Below are 23987 nucleotides of genomic sequence, written 5' to 3'. Positions count from 1 at the left end.
GCTTCTGCCTCGGCTTTCGGGCAGAGCAGAGCAGAGCAGATTGAGGGCAGAAAGCAGCTTTCGGGGGGGTTCTGCGGGAGTTGACTTTAGTTAGTTTGACAGGACAGGCACGGGCGTGCACTTTCCAGCAGCGGCCTGGCTGCGAATCTCTCTGTGGAAGAGCTGCCGTGGGCAAGGCCAGGCAGCCGGAAGGATGCAGGGATGGAGGAGGCCTCGAACGGGACGCGCTGCTGAGAGGAGCCGTTCCAAGGGCACCCCGCAGGTGAGGCAGGAACCATGGAAACCGAGAAGCGATGACCTTCACTCCCACACGAGCCTGTGCCTATGCCGCTGCCAGCGCCGCCCCTTCCCGGTAACCGCGCCCTGCCAGCGGCCGCTCCCGCACCGCGCCTGCGGGACATGCGCGGACCCTGCCGGGCTCCTGCCCCGTGTCCCTCCCCCCCGCCTCTTCCTTCCCGCCTTTGCCATGGCGACACCGAGTGGCCTGATCCGGGCCCTACACCGCGGGACCCTCGGCCAGGTAACCGGCCTGGGGCATTTCCCCCGCCGCCTCCCGGTGTGCCCGGCCTGGGACAAGCCCCGCGCTCCGGCCGCGGCCGCCATCCCGCCCCGTGCCGCGCGCTGGCTCCGCGCATGCGCAGAGCGGGGGGCGCGGGGCGGGGCCGGGCCGGCTCTGCCGCCCGTCAGGGAGCCGCGCTCCCCGCCGGCATTCTCGGTTCTCTGTCAGTCCCTCCCGCTTCCCGGCTCGTCCCTCCCGCTTCCCGGCTGGTTCTCGCTGGCTCCGCTCAGCCGCAGGGCCTTTGACTCCGCGGGGCGCTCGGGGAGCGGGAGAGAGGGAGGCCTGAGCCGGCAAGAGCCGGCGTTGTGGGGGTTGTTCGAGCGCTGAGATGCCGCTGGGTTTGTGCGCGGTTTCAGCCTTAGTCTTTGCTTCTTGCCTTTCGGTTTTAAATGCACCTATTGGCTACAGACTCCTGTCTTCTGCAGCAGGAAGGAAAAAACAAACTTCATAAGTTTTTGAATGGATGTATGTCAGCCCCTCCCCTTGGTACTTACACGACCTCAGTGGGGTGTAGTGTTTGAATTTCTTTAATACATTTGGGATTTTCATTGTAACCCATAAGGAGCCTCCCCCCTTCTCATTCCCCCCCATTCTATTAGAAAATTTAAATAAAGGGGCAACTGATTGCTTTGATTGTATTTTGTAAGATAACTCCAAGCAATCAGCCAGGTCAGGTAAGTGTATATTCAGTGTCATCTTTGTAGGCAGCCTCCTTCATAGTTTTACATCTATGAATGGCTTGCCTTAGAAATCTAAATTTTTCTGTAGCTTGTAGCCTTGTTTTTAAAATAAGCGGAAGAATTTGATGACAGTAATACTAACATTGCATCATTTTAGAGAATGTTTCCCCTAGTTGGACAACTGGCTTTTTCATGAAAATCTTGCTTTTGGCATGTCATCCAAATCCTGAATGGTATGGTATGTTTCAATAATGGAACACATTATTCAGAATGGTTGTCAGGGTAGATATGTCTCATGTTACTTGTGAGAAGAAATAGGGTAAGCAGAAGATCAAAGATTCCTTTCCATTTCATGGTGTAATCTGTATTGTCTGTGATTTTGCAGCAAGTGGGTTCTGTTACTCTCAGCCATGGAGTTGATATTTTGAGCACATCAAGCTGTAACACACACTAATGCACAAAAAGTTGGTGTATATGGTAGTGAACTGGGTAAACTACACATTGCAGGACTATTTCAGAACCAGGATTCTTAAAATTAAAAAGTCAAGGCATATTTCATTATGTTCTAAAACAGCTGATGTCCTTGATTCTGTCCTTTCTATGGAGGAGGTAGAGTGAAAACAAAAGAGGAGGAACCTGTTATGCCATATGAAGCTGTGATAACTGATATTTCACTTAGCAGCTGTGTTCTTCCTATTAGTTGTTAGTGTGAGGCAGAAGTAAGGTTTCTGCTTAAATGAATTCTGAAACAAAAAATATATGTTTAAGACTGCATTGAATTGTAGCAATATAGAAGAGCTAAAGAATCTCAATGTGGAATCCTCAATAAGCTTGTTGGGTGTTTGCATGTCTTGAGGTGGTTTGATTTAATTTCATTTACATGTGCCTAAATCTTCTTAGATTTCTCACACTTAAAATTTGAACAGTTACACTGCCCCTGTAATATTCAGCAAAGCAGGTCTGCCAAAGATACCTCTAACCACTCATTATTTTTAGAACTCAAAAGTTCCTTGAAAAATATTGAAAGGATTTGAATATGCTTATCTTTCCTGATGCAAATGGTGACTCTTTTGGCTCTGCTCAGTATCACAACAGATGCCCTCCCCTGCTTTCATTTCTCCAGCAAAGAAATCTCATTTTTCTTGCATAATAAAGAAATCTGCTCTGAGTGAATACAGCTCATGTTGTATTTTAATATTTACTCTGACGTGCATTTCTTTGCCACCTCTGAGTCACCCATCAGGTCAAGATTACTTACCAGGTGCTTTATGGCCTGCCTGCTGTTGCCATGATGTCTTAAAGGTGTGATAGGTCTGAAAATGTAATTCCTTCCTGTTATTCTTTAATGTTTTCATTTTAAAAATAAATAAATAAAGCCCCCACAAAGTTAGTGTTGCTTTACAGATTTACCGAGTATTCTGGATTGGAAGGGACCCACAAGGATCATCCAGTTCAACTCTTAAGTAAAACCCCATATGGGGATTGAACACACAACTCTGGTGTTATTAGCACCATGCTCTGACCAATTTTGTGTAGCTTCAGGTCACCCACACTCAAGTACCAGCAGTAATTTAAGTTGTTCCTCTGGTGCTAAATTTGCAAGTCCAGTGTGCTGTGGGATTTTTTCCCTTTTCTTTCTCACTTTAAGTCCCCTCTTATCTCTATCTGAAAAGAATTGCACTGGACTTGAACTGGTACTTACACTGCATCTTCTAACGAATTGAGGAGGAAAAATTGCTTCCTTATTTGTGCTGTTCCTGTTGCCAGGCTGGACTCAGCAGTGGTTCAGCTACTACAGTAGACAGTTTGGAACAGATCATGTATTTGCTGCCTGCTGATGTGGAATATTCAAGCTGGAAAAGTGTTTGCCTTCAAGCTTGAGCAGTGTGTCTACTGGCACCCCTGTAGTTTTGATGTTTAAGTGTTCAATAATGCAGTCATAGTCACCAGAAGACATAATTTATGTGGCTTCAGCTTTGTTTCACTGTAGTGCACAGTTCATCCCTGTGCTGGATTTACCATGCTGTGGAAAAGTTGCTCTGTACATTTTGTTTTACATATTTCTATCACACAAATATGTAGACATAATAAATGTGGCTAAGAAGAAAGTAATGTTTTGTTGGGGAAATTCTGTACATTTGGGGTATCTTAACTTTTAAGAGCTTATTTTCAAATTCCCTGATTTACTGTTCTTCAGTGCTCTCTAAGCCACGGTTACAGAAAGTCATTTCATCAAGTCTGTTTCTTTGATGAGACACTCTTAAAAATGGCCACTACAGGGACTCCAGGGAATTACTGATAAAATAATGAAAAATCCAACTGTGACATAACCTGTCAGTAGGAAAATGTAATCTAAGGTGGGTCAGTCAATTGTTGGTGTATGTCCTGATGAAACATGGATTGGGTTTAGTCCTGGCTGCAAAGGGGAAGTAGAAGAATGGCAAGGTCTTGCTTTTGATGGTCTCATGCATCACTAGATGGCTTTCAAGACACTCAGCTGGAAAGACACATTTAGATGTTATTTGCCTTCAAGAAATCAGGAGTCTTTGGCTTAATTTTTCTTTTCTAGTATCAAAGTAGCTATCACTACTACAATTACTGTAAGAATACTCTAATACCTGTATTGCTTTTCTTCCTGACAATATCTTTTAAATAACTTGCCATTTTGCTGCCTTTTCTCCTACCCTAGTCTTCCTCTTTGTTAGGAGAGACCTTGCCTTGCCTCCACACATGATCTGTTACAGTGGCTGTATTATTGTTGCTAAGCTGTACATTTTGATGTCCTACAACCGTCATCTCTTGTCAACTTTCATAAGAGTGATGCATCAGAAAGTGGGTTCTCTGTTAGCTTTATGTGGTACAGAACTGCATCATCCAGCCATAAGGGTTGATGTTTTTTAACACAAAATCCTTTCCTCTTTGATGCTAGAATTTAGTCTCTTTTTTTTTTTTTTTCTGGCACTCCAAGTTGGATTTGCTGTAATGAAACTCAGGACACTGACTAGTGCATGCAGGTCATATAAAGAGAAAATTGGTTTGAGTCCCACTGTTTCAAGGATGTTGTTTCTATCTTTTGGTGAGTGTTGCACAGAAAATATCTCTGGTGAATGTTTAGTCAGGACCACTGGAAATACAGGATCTTCAAATCCAAGGAAGCCAATATAGTGGTAATCTTAGCAGCTCATTTAGGAAAGTATCTGCTTCTTTACCCAAGTGAATATCTATTTAAAAATACCACAGTATAGACCCTGGATGTAGTTTCTCTGGTTTGCTTTACAGTGCCCAAAGGTGGTGCTAAAATCAAGAGGCCTTTACTGCATTTTCCCCTGCTGTGGGGAAAATGTGGCAGCCTAATGAGTCTCAAGGCCAGTTAGACTATTCTGGCATGCCTTGCTCTTAAGAAATCCACATTTGCTGTTGTTTTCCTCTAGTTGTCTTCTAGGGAAAAGATGGATTGTGTTCACTGAGTATTGATGGTAAGCAGACTACTTCACAAACTGTTCCTATTTTCCTGTATTTTTGAAGATGGGAATGCCATTTTTCCTTTTTTGGTTTTCTGATACTTTGCTGGGCTTCTGTGAACCTCAGTGATTCTGGCCAGTATTGTCAGTACTTGAAGAGAAGATCTTCAGATTGTTTGGGTCCGGTGAAATTTGATTTACTTTTTTGAGGAAGTATTGTTCCTTCTGTATTCAGGCCACCTGATCACTCTATTGTTACTGTCATGTTAATGACTGGTCATGTTTCATATTTTTTAACAAAGATGGCTATGAAAAAGGCAGTTAGGTAAAACTTGAAGGGTTGTTTTGGAGAAGACCATTAAAATGCTTTTTCCCAGATTGCAAATAAAATCTTCAAAATTTTTAGCTATGGTTACCATATGGGGCTCCAGAGAAAGGAAGTAACTGAAATTACCATACCCTAATCCTTAAGGATTTCAAAGATTGTAGGTAAAACTACAGTGGGAGAGAGAGCTCAGTTTTCAGAATCATTCAGATCTGTTATGAATGAAATGCGAACAATTTAAATGCATCCCTGTTCCCATCTTGAATTTGTTGCTGTCACATAGGGGTCACTTTGTTAACCATTAATGAAATGGGTCCCCAGGTGCATGTAACAAGCTGCACACATACACAGGTTACTGCAGCAGGTCAACTTCAGAATGCCTGTCCAGACACTTGTAGGCTGAAATTGATGGATGAACAGGCAGATTTTTAAGTGCTTGCTCTGGATTTATGATTGTGACAATCCCCTGTGTTGCATCACTTTCTTCTAGAGAGCATTAAGGTTGGAAGTAGCAAAATGCTTTTGACTGAGGGGAAAAAAAGCTGGAAATGGAAATACCCCGATGTCTCCTGGTGTCCAGTATGGACTAGTTAAATATATTGTAATATACAGGAGCTTTAGAAAAGATCTGAGTGATTGGAGAAATTCTTTCCAAGTAAAGTAGTGTCTGTGTGGATTCATTTGTAGAAATTGGTGCCTTTTATTTTTTATTTCCTATTTTCCTGAATTTTAACAGTTTTTACTGTTGTTATTGGGCACAGATACTAAAAGTTATTTAGTTACTCAGATCCTTATGAAATCAACTAGATTTAGCAACATATTCCAGCCTTTGCATTAAAACTCTGGTGTCTTCTATTCGGGTTGGAGTGGAAGTTTTCCCTAATCAGTCATTTGTTTTTATTCTAATCACTAACTAGCTAAATAAATAAATAGGTAAACAATAGCTAAATAATATAAATATATTTAATCCTCTAGGGAGACTGGCTTAACTTTCAGATAAAGCAGTGGAATAGTTCTTTATGCAAGAATGAAATCATTAGCTTTTGTATAATTTTCAGAATGGAAGGCAAGTTAGTATACAGTGGCAATATACATTTCTTGTATTTTCACTGAATTTGAGATATCTCAGGTTTCCACACAGATTTATTAGACTTGCAGCTGTAGAGAGACTTCTTGTGATCTGCCTTGCTTAGTGTCTTGTCTCTACTGGATTTTGACCACTGTTGTAGCTGCACAGAGAGAGCCCCACCGTAAATAGACATGAAGGATCTTTGAGGCGTGAACGGGTCCTATTCATTTCAGAATGGAGTTCTAACAATAAAGTCTGGCAAATATAGATTGTTTTAGCAGGAAACAGCCCTTTATTCTGGCATCTTGTCAGGGCTTGGGTAGAGTCCCTCCATTCTTTCCCCCTCTGGCCCTTACTTTCAGTGTCTTGACTAAACCTGTTTTTTCTCTTGAGGAACTTCTGAGTTTATTAACATGTTTTTGTACAGGGAGTTTAATGAAAGATGCTACTCTGGCCATTGTGGATGTTGAAGTTTGGTGTGAATTTCTCCAGTGCATATGCTGAGCAAGCGTTGTGAGTCAGTCTGCAGCAGATCACCCCTGTCTCTACACAGCAGACTGGGGTCCCATTTTAATGCTGGCTCATTGGCAGATAGAATTTCCATTTGCTAGTACAGCAAGTGCTATTCTAGACACTTAACAATTACTTTTTCCATGACACAAGTTGTGGTTTATGCTGTGACTCTAGGGCTAGATGAACAAACATTTTGTGGAGTTGACTCAAATTGCAGCAGGATCAGAAGCTGAAGTGAAGAAAAACCCCAAGTCAGTTAAGTCACCTTAGATCATAATTTTTTTTAGTTTTGCTGTGTTTGTAATCAGTGAATTGAAATTGTTTTCCATTTGAATATTTGAGCCCTTGACTAACAGTATCATTCTTGGAAGCCCCAACTCAGACAAATCACATAGCAGATTTTATAATTTTCTGCTGTATCAGGCAAATCTATATATCCACTGGATCGGATTAAATATATTTTTGCCCCTGAGATAGATACCCACCTTGAGAGTGCACTGAAATTCTTGCTGCATGGAAGAGGAAATAGATACATTTTTGTATATATGTATATATACATATACATATGTATACACGCAAAAATAGATGATAAAATATATATACTTACTTTTTCATTTCCCTCATTCTTGTGCTGAAATGTGATGATTGCTACCAGAAATGAAATATCTGCTTTTACTTTTAGCTTCAAGTTCTTTGAATTATGCTAGGGCATGCATCTGTTCCTTGGAGCTGGCTGAAGCAATAGAGTGGTGAAGTTTACCCAATTGCTTCAGTGATGTCTGCACAATAACTGAATGAAGAATAAGTGTTGTGTGAAGTTTAAAAATAAGGGTTTCCTCAGTTTTCATGGTGTTGCACGTAGTTCATGTTATAAGCCCTTCTATGCTTCATTTGTATTTGGATTACACTTTCATAACTGTTCAGACTAGGAATTTATTTTTGTTTAGACTACCTGTATTGTTTATGGATAAGTGGTTTGGAGCTTTACAGTACAGATTAGAGGGTGAATTAAATGTTTCTTATTGGTATTACAAAGTGTGGTAAACCCATCTTATTCACTTATGTAGGTGGGTGTCAATATTTACATTTCTCTGCAGAAAGATCCTAGGGTTGGATAGGGCTATATTTCCATTTTTGAAGTGCAGATTTTCTGTAAGATTCTTCCAATTCCCAGAAGTATTCGGAAGCTGAAAGGAGATGAAATTGCATGCATTCTCCATTCTGACAGATGGAGCATGCATTGTTCTGAATCCCATCATTGTTGTTTCTGATTGCATACACTCTGTGACAATTAATTATTGTATATTGGTCTGCATAGTGTTGTTCTCAGTCTGGCTGACCTGTTAATCTCATTTGAAGGTTGTTGGACAGCATTAAAAAAGAAAGTAAACTGCAAAAGTCTTCACAACTTCCTAGTCTCACCATCATCTTATCCTTTTGCCAGGTGCATAGTTCTGACTTTGAAATCTGTGTGTGATAGCTGTACCTTGGGAAAGATATAGTAGTGTTTCCATGTTAATAAAATATTCCAGGCTTCCTGATGATCTCTCCTAAGATTCACATAGCAACTGTTGCTGTCATTTGCTTTCACACTTGTGGATGCTCCAATATCCCTGTCCTTTGGCAGTGAGATTGCTAAATGGCTTGTTTTGTCTTTATCTATTAGTTGGGAGCAGTTCTTTTCAGAGATTCTGCCTTAATCCTATGTCTCATGGACATTCACTTCTCCGCTTACCAGCATTGCTTTTTACATGAAAAACAGCAAAGGAATACAGGGAGGTACAAACTTTTAACAACAGAACCACGTTATGCTATCCTTCCTAAATATAATCTTTTTATAGCTACATCAAAGTTACTTTCAAAGGTGGTCTTTGACTTGTCCTTGAATTGGGTTATCCATTTGCAAATATTTTTCTTGAAATCACATACTTGCCAAGATGTGGAAAGACTTTACTTAATAGACATCCATAGGGTGCTTTCCGTTTGCATGGAAGAACAAAACAGTTTCAAACATTTCAAAGCCTCTTTGTTGCTTATGTAAAGGGAATGAGGGGTCCAGCCCTCTGAATTCCTGACTGAATCTCATTTTGCATCTCTGCTGGCAACAAATTAGCCCATGTAATTTCTGCAGTCAAGTTCACATTCTGCTCTTCATGCACTTCCACTGAAGTGTTTTGTTGGGTACTTTCTTTACGATATCTGCATTTTAGATCCTTGCAGAGTTAATGCACTGTCAGCACTCTGACTCTTGTTCATCAAGCATACGCCAGGTCACAACAGCCAGAGGTGCTGTCACTCCCTCCAGAGGGATGTTTTCACAGTTGACCATGAAACATTGTAAGTCTCCAGTATTCAGAATACTTACCAGTACCCAAAGAAAATGAAGTATTGTACATCTCTGGGATACTAACAGTAAAAGCAATTGGCTTTTTTGACACTGATTTACTCCATGGGATCCATCCAAACTGGGAGTTGGTGATTTTCCTGGCTTTCTGTGGGCCAGTTTGAATAATACAGGTAAGTTAGCAAGGAACATATCTCATCTCATCTCATCTCATCTCATCTCATCTCATCTCATCTCCTCTTTAGGACCAGCAAAACAGTGAGTGTCACACACTAACTAGGGAACTTTTCATTTGATGTTTCTAGCCTCAAGCTGTCTAATCAGCAAGTCACAGCTTGCTGTCACCATTCTCATGTCACTTGGCTACATTCTCTTGACCTGAGCACAGATGAACACTTGTGTGTTCATTGTACCCCTCATCTATTGCTCATCTGTTGTTTGTCCTTTCTGTGGAAACAACCCAGCCTGGTGATTTCAGGACCAACCTGTGCTGATAACAACAGTTTAAATGTTGTCTGTGAGTATTGTCTAGCTCCAGAAAAAGTTTTTAAAATTCTCTAGAGGTCCCTTATGCAAGTGTGATTATTATGTCTAAAAAACTTAAATTCATAAAATTCTCTCCAGCATAGACAAGGAGGATCAGCTGTAGCATTTTCTTTGTGCTTGTGTGCATCATTAGGGAATTTGCTGGGATTTCCACATTCTAAGGCCTCTGAACATCCATCAGGTGGTTTTAAAACTTTTCTGTTCACCTGAGATGAATTTCATGCTGTGATCACAAGGTGAAAGTTTTTGAACAGCTGTGTTAATTTTGGCCCCATGTGAAACAAAGCCAACTTTTCTGTGCTACAGGAAATTGCCAAATAAAATAATGGAGAGGAAATGAACTACTCTTTGAGTTTCTAGGACAATATTCTGAAGAAACATAGTAATTCCAAACAAAAAGTATTTTTTCAAAAATATCCTTCTAGATGTAAGTTGATATTCTTTGTTTATATCCCATAGGGCAATCTTAGTAGCAAGCTGACTCCTCACTTGAAGAAAATACATAAAAAAATGCAATAAAATCTCCTTCAGCTAGAGGTCAGAGAAAGAGCAAGAGCAATCAGATGGTTTTAAGAGATTTGGATACTACTGTGATCAAAAACATAAAACTTCTCTAATTTCTCTGTGAGGGAAGTATTTAGTTGGGGGGGCATTCTTTAGCCTTCTGTTTTGTTTTGCTTCAAGATTGTTAACGTTTTGGTACTTAGAAGAGTGTAATATATTAAAATCACAGCAACTTTTCATATATCAAATAGTCTATAATTTATAAATATATTACACTTTTCACTGCATTTTGATAGTTTCACATATATCTTGTAGCAAAATAAATGCTAATTGTTCACTTGTTGCTATTACATTTATTCTTTTGAGCAATGTATACTTCTAAATGTCGGCATGTACCAGTTTACAGGTGTTAAATGTTAACTTGTATTTCCCATCTTTCAACAACATGGAATGGTTTTTCAAAGCTTGTCAGTGTTCAGCTGCTGTCAGTGTTCAGCTGCTATCAGTGAAAAGGCCTCAATTCTTGCATTTTGTTGAATGCAGTTAGAAGGACTTGAATCTTGAAATGCCATGAGATCTAATCTATCTAAATAAAATTCCGATTCCTTTTCCATCCTTTTTGATCATCTCACTTTGACTTTAATCACGCCTATGTAACATTATGGGCTCAGAGGACTAGAACAGACCCTGTTTGGGGTGATCTGGTGTTTCCCCTGGCCCAAAATAAAAATTAAGTGCCCATACATCTTTATCAGCATACAACATTTTTCTTTATTTATTTATTTATTAATAAAATACCTCTCTAAGCATTCATCTGAAATGCTTTGTTTTTCTTACTCTTGGAAACTTTTTTTTACATTTGGTCTGAATCTTTCTTACTTCATCTTAAGCTCATTGTTTAACACCTTTTACTTTCACAGTCTTCCTTCCACTAGACTAAAAACACTTTGGACTTTCCTCTGTAATGTTTTTTTATTCAGGTCACTCATTGGACTTGGTTGAACTTCTATGGCCTCTTTCTACCACTCTTTTGAAATACGGGACCTAAAATTATCCAACTTCTGCAGCTTGAGGCCATCCTCATCCTGAGTAAAATGAGCAAATTGTTTTCTGTCTCCTGGATTTTCATCCTATTCATATATTCCTGTGCAATTTTTGATGTAGTTTATAAATGTGGTGGTTTTGCAGCTGCATGATATTGATTCATGCTCACCTTTTAAAATATTACAAACCTCAGACCCAGTTCTGTAGTTGTTGCCTGGACAGCTGTTCTCCTTCCTGTGTTTGTGTGGTTGAGTAGACTTTTCTGTATAAATCTGTGTACTTTTGCCTGGTAAATAGCATACTATTTTTTCAGACCATTTCTTTGCTTTGTAAAGATTATTTTGAGCTCTTACCATCCTTCCAACTTTGTTTTGTCTGCAGATTTAATGAATATTCCATCTCATCATCTAGATTTTGTATTTTGAGATACGAAGATATCAAATTTACCAGCACAAAACCCTGAAAAACTGTATTTGATATATCTTTCCCCAACCACTGTAAGCCATCAATAAGTGCTGTTTTCAGGATATTTTTTTCTCTCCAGTTTCACCCCCAGCGTATAATATTGTATTCAAGGTGCTATTTCTCTATCTTGTTGGAAACTGAGATAGTATTGGAATTTAATGAAAAGTAGGATGTAACCTTTAGTATTTCATTTCCATTCTAGCATCTCTTGTGCTGTTGCAGGCTGTCAGTGTTTTTGAGAGGCACCAGTTCTTGAGAAATACCACTGTCTTCTGTTATTTCTGTAATTTCTTCGCAGTTCATTATTTGTTCCTGTATCTTTCCAGGAACTGAAGTTGAGCTGACTGATACAGAGTAACTCCATGAGGTTGCAGAGCGGAACACGAGGTTCTCTGTGAGCTCCCTGGCCTGGTGCTTCCATGCCAGTGTGCTTTGTGGGGCTGCATATGGATCAGAAAAAAGCCAGACCTGATGGGTGCTCTGGGCAGCTGCTTCCAGGAAGCACCTGTGCCTGAAAACTTTTTTAGTTGTTGCTGGTTCAACCACGTTATTCAATGAACAGTCAACTACTTTTTATATGGATTTGTATCTTAGGGGTGTTCTTCACAGTGTAACAAAGGTAGTCCTGCTTATCCCTTCCCTTTTCCCTGGCACCAAGCAATGCCTGCAGTACTGGAACTGTCAAATTTTCAGCTTTTGAGCATTGAGTGTATCATCTGATGGTTTTGGAAGCAGCATGTATCAATCTGACCTTACTTTCCTGCCTTGCCTGGCTGGCCAGAATGTTCTTGCTGATGGTTCAGGCTAAGCTCCTGCTGCAGCTTCCTGTCAGTGAGGCACTAATTACCTTCCTTATGTCATAATTGTTAATAAATATTATTATAAATTCTTTTAGCCTTTCACCTACCTTAGGTGAAATGAACTCATAAGACCTGCAGTTAATGTCTATGTTTAGATAGTTTGATTGAAGAAACTTCATTGTTCCAGCTTTAAAAAGGCAAGTAAATGGTTTGAGAATCATCAATCAGGGTTAAGGTTGCATCAGGCACCATCTGTGGCCATTAATTGCAGTTCTGTGCACACCTTTGAAACCCAGGAGGTGCAGAAGTACTGCATGTTTCAGTGTGCATTGAACCTGCTCTGTAGCTGGGTTATGGCTCAGCTCTGAACAGGAGCTCTAGCATGCTGTCCTTCAAGTTGATGTGGAGAACTGTAAGGAGTGCAGCAGGAAAAATAAAAGCCACCAGGCTGTGTCCTTGCTCAGGAAGGCATTGTGGTTTAGGGTGAGGTTGGTGGCCAGTGTTGGCTGCATGCAGACCCAGTGCTTGGTTTCTCCACCAGCTCTGCACAAATGTTAGCACAGGTTCTTGTCCCAGCCCCTGCAGAGCACTGGAGCCAGCTCTTCTGAGCCAGGAGGCTGCTGGCTGCCTCCAGGTCCCTCACCAGAGGTTGTGTCCCCTGTTCCACTCCCCACGGTGAGGAGGGTCCGTGGCTGCCTCAGGTCCGGAGGATCCCTGTGGTGTGTGGCGGCAGAGCTGTGGCAGCCTGGCTGTAGATAATGCTGGGCTCTGTCAGTGCAGCTGTCATTAGCACCCCGAGCGGCGCGTGGGGCTCATAAAGCAAATGAGAGAATCCACTTGCGGGATGCAGCGAGCCACATGAAAGGAGCCATTTGCTGAGTCATCTGTACCAAGGCAGCGTGAGAGGGCAGCCTAACCCAGCCGCAGCTTCATTGAGTTCTTTTGCTAGCCCTAGAGGGCAGAGTTAAATTTATAGGGTGGGGTTAGTATGTGCTGTAAATGTTCCTCCTTCCAATGTGTTTTTCATTTGAAATATAAATATTAAAGTCCTACTGAAGTTTGAGTGCATTTGACATTCAAGAAAGGGATACTAGGCAGTTCTGTTTAAATCTTAATTTAGTTCAGTTTCTGGGCAATGGGTTAATCTTTACTCAGAAGCTATTTATCTGAAAACTTGCTCTGGTATGAATATGTGTCTTTCTAATTTAATGTTAGATCTTTAGTCTCTCATTTTAAGAATTAAGCATGTTGAAATAGCATTTGTACCAGATGAATTTGACATATTAAATTATCAGATCAAAATAAGCACGTTTAAAAGTTTCTACAGCAAGTTTGCAGAGAAGTAATTGCATTAAAAACAATAAAGGAAACAAAGTATGTAATATATATGCTGCTCCTAAGTTTCCCTTTTCCTTCATTTTTTTCTTTCTGTAACAACATTAATACTTAAATTGTCCCAATTAGGCTTTAAAATTTATGCTTTAGCTCGTAAAATGTGACTCGTCTGGCTTCCCTTCATTTTGCTGCTTAATAACTGTCTCAAGACAGGTTTTGCTAAGCCAGTGTTAACAGATGAGCATATCATTTTAGCAACCAGAGCTTTGAAGTTGCAAAGTATTAATAAGGGAAATAAAAAAATTGTAGACAGATGCAAAAGATGCAGTAGTTGGTGACTTTTGTCAGCCAAAGAATTTCTTTTGTCTCTGAGGCTGGAGCAAGGTTTTGGTTGTGTTGTTTTCATTTTAATTTTCTTCCCTTTTTGATCCCTGTTGAGAGGATCTTCATGTCAGAATTTTCAAATTTTCCAGTTTTTGTGTTCTGTGCATGTCTGTGTTTGTTTATGCTGCTCTTTCTTCCCTTTGACTTCCACATTTTCTTTTCGTCTGGCAAATTTGAACTCACTTCAGCTTGGGACAGCTGGGGCAAAATGAATCCCCACGAATAAAATTATAACAAGAAGAGCGAAGTCTGTGAATGATCCTTTGCTGTTTCCTGAGCCGTTCCAGCGTCATTAATCAGCGCTGGTGCTGTGGAGCCTTGTGGTGTGTTATGTCGCCAGCACAGCAGCTTCTCCGTCCCTTTCCCCCACCCCCTGCGTGCCTACACAGTGGGGAAAACTAGAGAGGGAAGCCATCAATCTTTCCTGTCCTACATGTCAGCAGTGATTCTCCTGTCGACTTCCTGCTCTCTCTGTCATGCCCACCACCTGTGTTTAGAATTAGCTCTGATGCTGTGGATCTCACTTGGCTCTTCACCTGTTCTGCCCCGAGTAAATGGCTGTTCAAATAAAGCAGAGCAGCTAAATGCTGTGGCATGTGAATGGTAACCATCGCTGTGGCTTGGGGGGGTGATTTCTGTTGCAGCTGCTCTTGTAATACTGTCATAATTTTCTGTAACATTGTGGGGTTTGGGTCTAAATCTCTTGCTTTTGTTTCAGTTCAGGGTGAGTTTGTGAGTCAGTATTATTTAGAAATTAAAATATTTATAAGTTATATTATAGATGGAGGCATAAGCCTATCTCTCATCTGTTAGGCTGCTGGTATAAAGTCATTAACAAAGTCCAAAAAAACTAGTTAGTCCAAAGCTTTGTCCTTACCTTCAGTCACTCCAAGGATATAATTGGCAAAAGCCTCCTTTGAATTTGATTTTGAAGATGTGTCTGTCTCCCCCATGACTGGGTAGGTTGAGAAGCTGACAGGCACCGCCTCAGTATTTCTAGGGCAGGATTAATGTGATCATTTAATGGTTTGTTGTGTTAAACAATAGGTCTTAACTGGACTCCAACCAGCCACATTTTTATGTATGCTTTTATGTAATTTTATAACGTGCCTGTGCCACAATAAAAGGAGAAAACAATCCTGAGAATTGTTTGTTTACTGGCAGCTTTCTCCTACCTCCTTGAATGGGCGCTACATTTCTCTGGTTTTAAAACCCAAAAGAGACTAAAGCATAGGCATAAGGTTACCCTATAATTGTAGCTTGTCTGCTGTCATTTCAAGTGTGTGATGGCAATATTTATGTGGAGTTGTAAAGAAGAGAGGTTCTGAAAACCTAAATTTTGTGAATGCTTTCATTTGATTTTATTTCTGTAACTCTTTGTGAAGGGGGAACTATTTTACAACTCATTTTACTACATATTTGAGATGCAGTTTTTTCTTGACTGTACCAGGCAAATATGTGTATCCAACAGGTAAATAAATTCTTGTGTTCAGCAGTGACCGAATTCATAAAGCTAAACATGAAACGTATAGCCAGGATACCAAGAATTGTCTGTAACATGGGATGCTTGGATCTGCATGGATCTTTTCCTTTATCAGCTTTGGTGTATCTTCCTGTTCTGGCACATCTATCTCATGAGAGGGAATGATTGTGGTTTTGACTGCTGAATTGAGTCCTTGACAGTTGTAGCTCGCCTTCCATAAAGAGAAAAGCTCTGCTTTGGTCCAAGAGAGCAGAATTGGATTTTTGGAAGCTGTCATCTTTCTTGTTTTGCATTGAAAATGGATATGGCCATGCTACCGGATGGCAGGATGAGACCTTAGCCATCCTGCTCTGGGATAAGGATGAAATGCTTATTCCTGATTATTTAAGAGCATTTGGATGTTGATATTTTTTCAGTATAAGGAGTGGCAGTTGTTGATCTCATGAAAAAAGGAAGGTTAGGTGAGAGAACACCTGGATCTTAACGGGGTTGGGGCCAAGCTTCATTGGGTAATGCAATTGAGAAATGCACTGTGGTTTTTAAAACTGCCCTGCAGAGGTCTTTCAGGGAGAAAATAAATAGGTGCTAAGTCATCTGTCAGATGCAGCACTCGTAGCAGGCATGAGAATTAACGTGCAGCGCTGCTGGTGTAGGTGCACACACCACACAGAGTTAAACATACGGACAGCAGGCTCACACTGTGCTTACTACAGATGTCTGAATGAGTGAGTGCCTGTGGGCTGGAGCTGCATGTCTTGTGGCTTTCACTCTGCTCCATTGGGAAGACTTCACTCCTTTTGTTTTTATCCTTTTCCAGCTCCAGTACTTTGGAGCACACAGCTCCCATCCCCTGACCTAACAGCTCCATTGAAGTGCATTCCAGCCCCATGATTTCATGGTACCAGGCAGAAGTCCCCTGCCACGCTGCTATGCTGCCCGCTGCTTCTCACGGAGTGAACAAACAGGGAACATAAACTCTCTCCAAAGGAGCAATGTTCTTTGTATATTTTTAGTGCAAGAAATCCAAGATTCATTTGAGGGTGTTTTGTGTGGGCTTTTTTTAATATAGACTTCTGCTAACACAATGGAATATTTCATGCCACCCTGTTTGCTGTAACTTCTCGTGCTTTATGTTGTTAAATGGAATCAAAGGAGTTAAAGATGAAAGACTCCTAGTCAACTGGTCCCTCAGCTGGGAGCCAGTATGGGTTTGTTCTTTGTAATAGATTTGCTAATGCTTTACTCAGGTTCACCCTAGCTCAGTTTTCATTATTGGAGTTACTTATTTCTGTGAATTCTCTACTTCAGGTTAAGTAATTGCTGTGCTTAAACTAAAAATAATACTGCTACTGTTTGCTTCTAATGTTTCACTTGCTATTTATTGCCCTTATACTGAACAAACCTTTTGTATTTGTTTACCATTTGAACATACAAAGCACCATTAAAGATATCATGCTTGCCTTCACAGGTATGCTCTTTAATGGATAGAGAACTTGATTCTTTCTGTATATGAAACTGTGTCCATTTGACATTGTACATTGTGTATTTTCTTTTGAACACGTGGTGTGTCACCAGATGCTAACTTATGTAGTATTGCAACAAACCTACCTTTCATTAGCTCATTGTTAGCCTTTGAATATTTGGAGTAAGTACAGTATTTGAACATACAGTTTATGCTGAGACACTGATGTCTTGTATTTTCTTGGTGAAAGACATTCTCAGACTGCCTGTTTAAATGTTACTATTGCATTTTTATGTATTGAGTATATTATACTCACATTAAGGGACACCATTTTGCCAGTACATCCAATATGTTCATAATAACATTATCTACAGACTGTACAGTGACCCGAGAAGTTGAAAAGGCGGATAATGAACCTGTTATGGGACACATCCAAAGCAAGGACTGCAGCTGCAAGGGAACTGACTCTGCCTGATGTGGGGACCAACGAAATTTCTAGACAGAACTGTTCTCCATGGGCTCAGGGTGTTGGCCCTTCTTGTGTCAAGGTATTGGCACATGAGCTGATCTGTGCTGGCTGCACAGAAATTCCTGTGCCCTGGTATAACACACAATTACCCCAGGGGGTAGAGCTGCTCCTGCACTGAAGTAGCACCAACTTCAAGTCTCAGGGAAAAGAAGCAGTAAAATCAGGAGATATGTCAGGTGATGCTGTCTTTCACTAGACTGAAGTTGGAAGATTTGCAAGTTTCTGCACTATGCTTTAACTTGGTCATCCTAAGATACTTTAATTGATGTGGGTCCATAGTGGATTTCTGGCACATGATAACATTTCTTAGCTTTTAGAACCGTGCAGGTAAAAAACATATTTTATATCAAGTGACTGGAGTCAAGGCAATAATAGCTTAATTAGTAATAATAGTAATTATCTTAACATGGCATTCTCTGTGCCTTCTTACAGTAAGAGCTGTATATCAAGAGCTGTATATAAGAGCTCTTTGGGGAAGCAAGGAGTGTGAAGCACAAGTGGAGGAAGAAATGAATGCAGGGGGGATGAAATTGTCTAATAAGAAAATGGAGAGCAGGGCTGTAAGAATTATGGTCTGTGAAGAAGAGTGTTGTTAAACAAGCGTATAAATGGGCACCAGAAAGCAACCAGTTCAGTGGGGAGAAGTAATTGTGTGAAGGAGCATCAGGATTTGAATTTAGTGAGTGGAGATACGGACATGAAGAAAGGTTATGTGCTCTGACAAACAGCCAACTGTTCTGGGACCCCAGCAGGGGTAGAACACCATGTTGCTGGTCAACTATTTCCTCCCTGACTTCTTATTGTCTTAGTTAAGAAACATAGGAAGCAAAAACCAATGTTATGCCTGTGAAGTACCCGTTGCATTGCCTAGCAGCTGTTCCAGGCTTGTAGTAATAGAAGTACAGCTCTGAAGTCTAGTGAATCCCAAGTTTCTATAAGACTTCATCTCATTTATACACATTGGAATGTTGAATGCCTCCTTCTGCAAGAGAGCACCTGGCCCTTCTCAGTGTTAGCAGGAAGCTGGCTGCAGTCCTGGGCCAGATAGTGCCTTAGTGGGAGGTGAGTGGATTCTGTGAGGGGTGAGAAGCACTCTGATGTAGGTTCCTGGGAAAACAAGGAATCAAATGCCAAGTGAGAGACTGTGTGTCATAACTCCATTTTTGTGTAATGAAGAAAAGAGACATATGGGTGTTCAAGGACTAAAAGCTGGAATTGCTGTTGGAAGAAGTGGTGTGCTTTTCATTGCTTCAAGTGACTGCCTTGAAGCTCCTGTGCTGGAGGTTCTCCAAAAACACTTAGAAACTGACTCAAGAATATACTAGAAGTCAAGAAGATATTTGGGATGGGGTGAAGGGTTGCTATCAAGACTTAAATGTGTAGGCATTTATATGAGCAGGGGAAATTAGCATGACAGCTAGCCCAAAGCTCCTCTTGGTATGTCAGCACAAACACTTAAACATTGGGTAAGAAAATTGTTTTGATCTGAAAAACAAGCTTACTTTAGAAGAAAAGAGAATTTTCCAGCAAATTTAGAAAGAAATAGTCTAGGCTTTTCTGAGCTATACATCATGCCTAGAAGTAAAAAAGTCCTATTCTGCTTGGAAATACTTTCTCATTAATATTTCTCAAGTCTGAGTCAAAATGAATTAAGTAAATTTGAAGTCCTTTTTTTAATAGTTAAAAGTAATGGTACTTGGCCTTGACTTTTACTGCCATTTTGTGTGGTTTAATAGTTGTATGACTTTTTTTTGTCCCACATATTTGTATGAGATTCACAGAAAAGAAAACAGACTACATCAGTAAATAAATTCTTCCTGCTAAGTTATAGATGTTGCTCATAAAATTTAGCAGGAAACAAACCGTGCAGCCACAGGCACAATGAAGTTGATGATCCTGCCACACAACTGAGTCTGAGGATTTGTATTGTATTTGCTGTGATGGGGGGGGATCCTCATTTATAAACTGAGCGGTCTTGCATGCTCTTGCAACTTGGCATGTTGCAAGCATTTTCACATAATACATTGCTGAGCTACTTCTGAATATGGTGGAATTCTTTGGGAAGGTCAGGGAGGTAATTGATCATATGCTGACAGCTCAGGGCTCTGAGAAAATGGTCAGATGGAGGGCTGGGATGCAGGAAAACAAACTTTCTAAGATGGTAACTGTCACTTAGCCAAGCTATACATGTTTCAAACTTTTTAATCTTTGCTCACAACCTCAGCTTCTTAGTCTTTTTTTGTTTTTGCTGTTTCTCTGTGAACTCTTTTCCAGTGTTGGTCCTGGTGCATGAACAGTATTCCAGGTGCGATCTTGAGCTGTAGCTGTGTTTCTTTGTAGAGGTCTTCTAGAAATTGTATTGCTACCAAAATGGGGAGTTTCAGAACTTTGATGATCTCTTTCCTTATTCTTTTGACCTTTGGGTCGAAAAGTAGGTTTCTTTCAGGAGCTGCTCAAAATGTTCTTTGCAGCTAGAAAAATAAGACTTCAATATTCATGGGAGTTAAGATGGCAATCTACTGGGACATTGCATGAGTGTACAACAAAAATGTCTGAATTTCTCTGCTCTATGACCCTAAGTTTCTATATCAGAGAGGATATAGAAACTGAAGTGTGGATATAGAAACTAAAGAGAAACACAGGGCTTTGGTGCAAAAGAAAGGAAAGAATCTACCACTTGGTTTCTGAGACCAGCTTTTCACCAATTGTGTTTACAGCTGTTTTTTGCGTATGCAGTCTCACAGATTAAAATTATGATAGTTGTTAATCTCTTTGCTGTAAGATAGCATATTTAACTGACTTACTGCAATTATTGATTCTGAGGTCATTTATACATTAATACACTGATAGGTGGGGAGAAGAGACAGGCATAAATGAAGCTTTTAAAATGACTTTAAAATACAAAAGAATCTGTCAAAAAAAAATTATCTGTTAATCTTGCCAATGCTTTGTCACAGACTGTGGTCATGGATCGGATTTTCTCTGGTATCCAGCCGACTGGCACCCCTCATCTGGGTAACTACCTTGGAGCCATTCAGAACTGGGTGAATCTGCAGGAAGAGTGCAGCTCAGTGCTCTATAGCATTATGGACATGCACTCTTTCACCATGCCCAAGGAGCCAGCTGTCCTGCGCCAGAACATCCTGGACACCACTGCTGCCATCCTTGCCTGTGGGATTGACCCCAACAAGTGTCTCCTGTTCCGGCAATCACTGGTGAGTGCTCCTGTTGTGTTGGATTTGTTTCTGATTAAGTGGCTTTCCACAGATCTTACTGAATGAGTGTAGCATTGCTGATCTCCTTTATCGTGTTTGTGTTGGTGGACCTAGAAAATGTTAGCAGTGTTGGATTTTAGACTTATCCCTTGCTGCAGTTTTGAAATTTTGAATGCTGCAACCATGACTGAGAAGCCCATTTAGGGATAAGTACACTGTAAATTTCTGAAGCAGAGCTAGGAGTTTGTACAGATTACAAGTAATATACTTCAAAGACTTCTTAGAAGACCACTAATTTGTCTCTGCGTCACTTTAGTCAGAAAAGGTTAACTCATAAATGCATAAACACGGCCTGTGTTTATGTGGAGCCATAAAAGTAAGGAAAACATGTTTCTATGCTTTTGTATCAGCTATTGCCACTTATTTTCCCAGCTGCACTGTAATCACAAAGTAACAGGTGATTACATGGCAAGTTTTGTATCAGTTCCAGCATGATCATCAGGAGGTTACATCTTCTCTGGGGCTTACTTTCCCTTCTTTGCTATAACCTCCTTTTCAGGCGGATGCTTTTCCATCTGATCCAGTAATTCATGTATGTAAACCATGTGCTTCTCTTGACTTCCCCAAGGGGTACTGAACTTACCTTCCCACTTGGTATATAGCTGTCACATATTACATTTTCCTGGAACTCAACTTAGTTTCTTGCTTGATGAACTTTCTGTTACTGACTCTAAACTGGCAAACTTCTATAATTTCCACAGACACAGATGTGTCATAGCTTCTGCTCTTGTGAAGTATCAAGTATCTTTGCAACAGAACTGCAAAGGTGATGTGCACACAGGATCTGAATTTTATCAGTGCAAGCTGAAATGATGTTGTAGTCTCCCTTTCAGCATGATTCTTTACAGGCAGATTTTGCTGGGGTTGTTAAACTGCAAATGGCAATCATAGCTCTATATCCCTGGTGAATCATGAATTGATGAAGACAGATATACTTCCTGCTTCGCTTTTCCTCTGTATTAAAAAACCAGTCTAAATAGATGAGCTCAGAATTCTGGTGGAAATACATTTAAATAAGTTCACCCCATTTTTTCAAATTTGTTTATAATTTTAAATATGTTACCAGCTTGGGTTTTAATTTTCCTGTACTCTGACTTGTCAGCTCAAAAGGATGAAGTCATTAGCTGGAATAATCGCAAGGTGAGTTCCAAGCCAATGATGCAGTAAAAACCAGTCTAGAGAGGATTTTTTCTTGTTTTCAAGCAAGTGAACAATTCAATTAGTTACAACACAGGATCAGTGACTAGATACATAGAGAAGACTCTTCAGCATGAAGGATAAATGCTTTGCAAGCTATGGTTAGAGAGGAATAAAGTGAAGGTTTATAAAAATCAAGTGATATGGAGAAATTGTTTTGTCCACTGAAGAATGTGAACTGACAAATATTAAAACAAGTTAAAACCTGGAAGATTCAACACAAGCATAGCAATGCATCTCACAAAATCCACAACTGGGTTACAAAACCCCATGACACAGGATACAGTGCATGCTGAAATTTATATGAATTCAGAAAGGGACTCGACAAATTAATCTGAAAAATTGCTTTGGGACTGTTGCATATCCGAGCAGTCACCTCTACAGGAAGTGGTGAAACCACAGATGGGAGAGTATGCATGCTTTTATGTACTTACATTCTTTTTTTTTTTTTTTTTTGTTGATTTCTGTCAGAGGTGGATATTTGATCTGGTCCAGTGTTGCTTTTCTTATATTCCTACTGGTCTAAAAGCTAAACTTGTGCTGTTCAAGGTCTTGCTAAAACCAACACTCAGGCTTCCCTTGAAGCCAGCAGAATATCAGTGAGGATCTTACATTGCACTCAGCCACAGAAAGTATGTTGTATCTTTCAAAATATAATAATGCTGAGATTGAATCTTTGAACCTCCAAAGAGAAAGTGTCAGACTCAGGAAATGATGGATCTTTGTGCAGTGCTTCTACCATACCAATACAGTCAAAAAACAGTAAAACCCTAAGATAGCTAAACTTGAACATGTTCAGCTTTATCAAACAACAGTTTCCACCAAATATGATTCTGATTTTCCTTATGGTGGTTAGGCTGACTTCAGTTAAATAGCCTTTAATTTGCCTTTTTACGTCAATTTTTCTGTGTCCTTATCTGTCCAGATCTAATGGTCATTGTTCTTATTAAATCTAAACCATTCGAATAAACATTTGAGCCATGTCTGATACCTTGAATGTTATTCTTACCAATACTTACCACACAAGTATCCGTACAACTTTCAGAAGTGGCTGATTCTAGCATATTTTTGAAAGCTCATTGTGACACTGCAATCAGGAGAACTGTTCAGTTGTTTGTGAATATAGACTGTTTCAGCACTGGTTCAGGCTGAAGTCTGCTTCCCCAAACCAAGTCTGTGCAAGCTGTATGAAGTGGTCAGGTATGCCCAGAGATGCACTGTGATCTGTTACATTTACATAGGCAGCACCAGATGTTTCTCTGGAAGCAATTAAAAGGAGTATCTGCATGTAGCTCTTGATGTGAGGAAAGGAGACAGGAACCTTGCTAATGTGATTATTGTTTTAGCATGATAATGAAATAGTACGTTATGGAATGTCATAATATCGAGATGATTGTTTCTGAAAATGAAGGTGTAAGATGGATTACAGCTATTGCTAATCAAGAAAGTTTATTGCTGGATTTTGATTGGAAATTTCTCAGATTTCAAAAAAAAAAAAAAAAAAAGAAAGCAGCTGACCTCCTTTTCAGCCACTGTAGCAGTCTCCAGGGGTGGTCTAAAAGAGTCCCACTTTTGTTTACAAACATTTGGCTGAGGTGTAAAGCAAAGTGACCAAAACTGATTTTATACTGAAATAGGGTGTGCACTTCCAGAGATAGCAGGAAAGCAGTGAAAATCCAGCCACAAATAGAAAACTGGATTAGGTATTTAATTATGGACAGAGCAGGTTTTTTCAATAGCAGATCAAACTGCTGAATGAGTATTCTCAGTAGCTTAGCATGCTGTAATTATTGTTGTATTTTGAGTTCTATCTAGAAAATTACCAAATTTGTAGATCGCAGAAATATTTCTTTAGTTACTCCTGAATGACATTTCTGTTCTTTTTATTAAACAAACATCATGCAAAAAAAATGTATTGTTTATGAACTTCTAGTTTTAATCATCAAAACCCACCACAACTAATGACTTTTTCTGTACCCTAATTCTGTAGCATTAAAGCAGAATGAAATTCT

General features: G+C 40.1%; 1 protein-coding gene across 3 annotated transcripts in view; it reads left to right on the top strand.

The window, feature by feature from the left end:
* The first annotated feature begins 225 nt into the window (after positions 1-225).
* The window catches only part of WARS2 (tryptophanyl tRNA synthetase 2, mitochondrial), a 39556-nt gene continuing 15794 nt past the window's right edge, over positions 226-23987 (top strand). The window contains exons 1-2 of one of the 3 annotated variants that reach the window (XM_064702816.1): positions 226-262; positions 20461-20718. In XM_064702816.1, coding sequence (XP_064558886.1) covers positions 20470-20718 — 249 coding nt within the window. In that variant the 5' untranslated portion in view covers positions 226-262; positions 20461-20469. Of the gene's footprint in view, positions 263-408; positions 521-1148; positions 1234-20460; positions 20719-23987 lie in introns of those variants that run through there. The other 2 variants (XM_064702799.1, XM_064702807.1) reach the window with 2 other exon arrangements.

The sequence above is a fragment of the Zonotrichia leucophrys genome, chromosome 1 (genome assembly GCF_028769735.1).
Source record: "Zonotrichia leucophrys gambelii isolate GWCS_2022_RI chromosome 1, RI_Zleu_2.0, whole genome shotgun sequence".
NCBI lineage: Eukaryota > Metazoa > Chordata > Aves > Passeriformes > Passerellidae > Zonotrichia > Zonotrichia leucophrys.
Note: the sequence above shows the minus strand (reverse complement) of the source record. Positions and strands in the feature narration are given on the sequence as shown.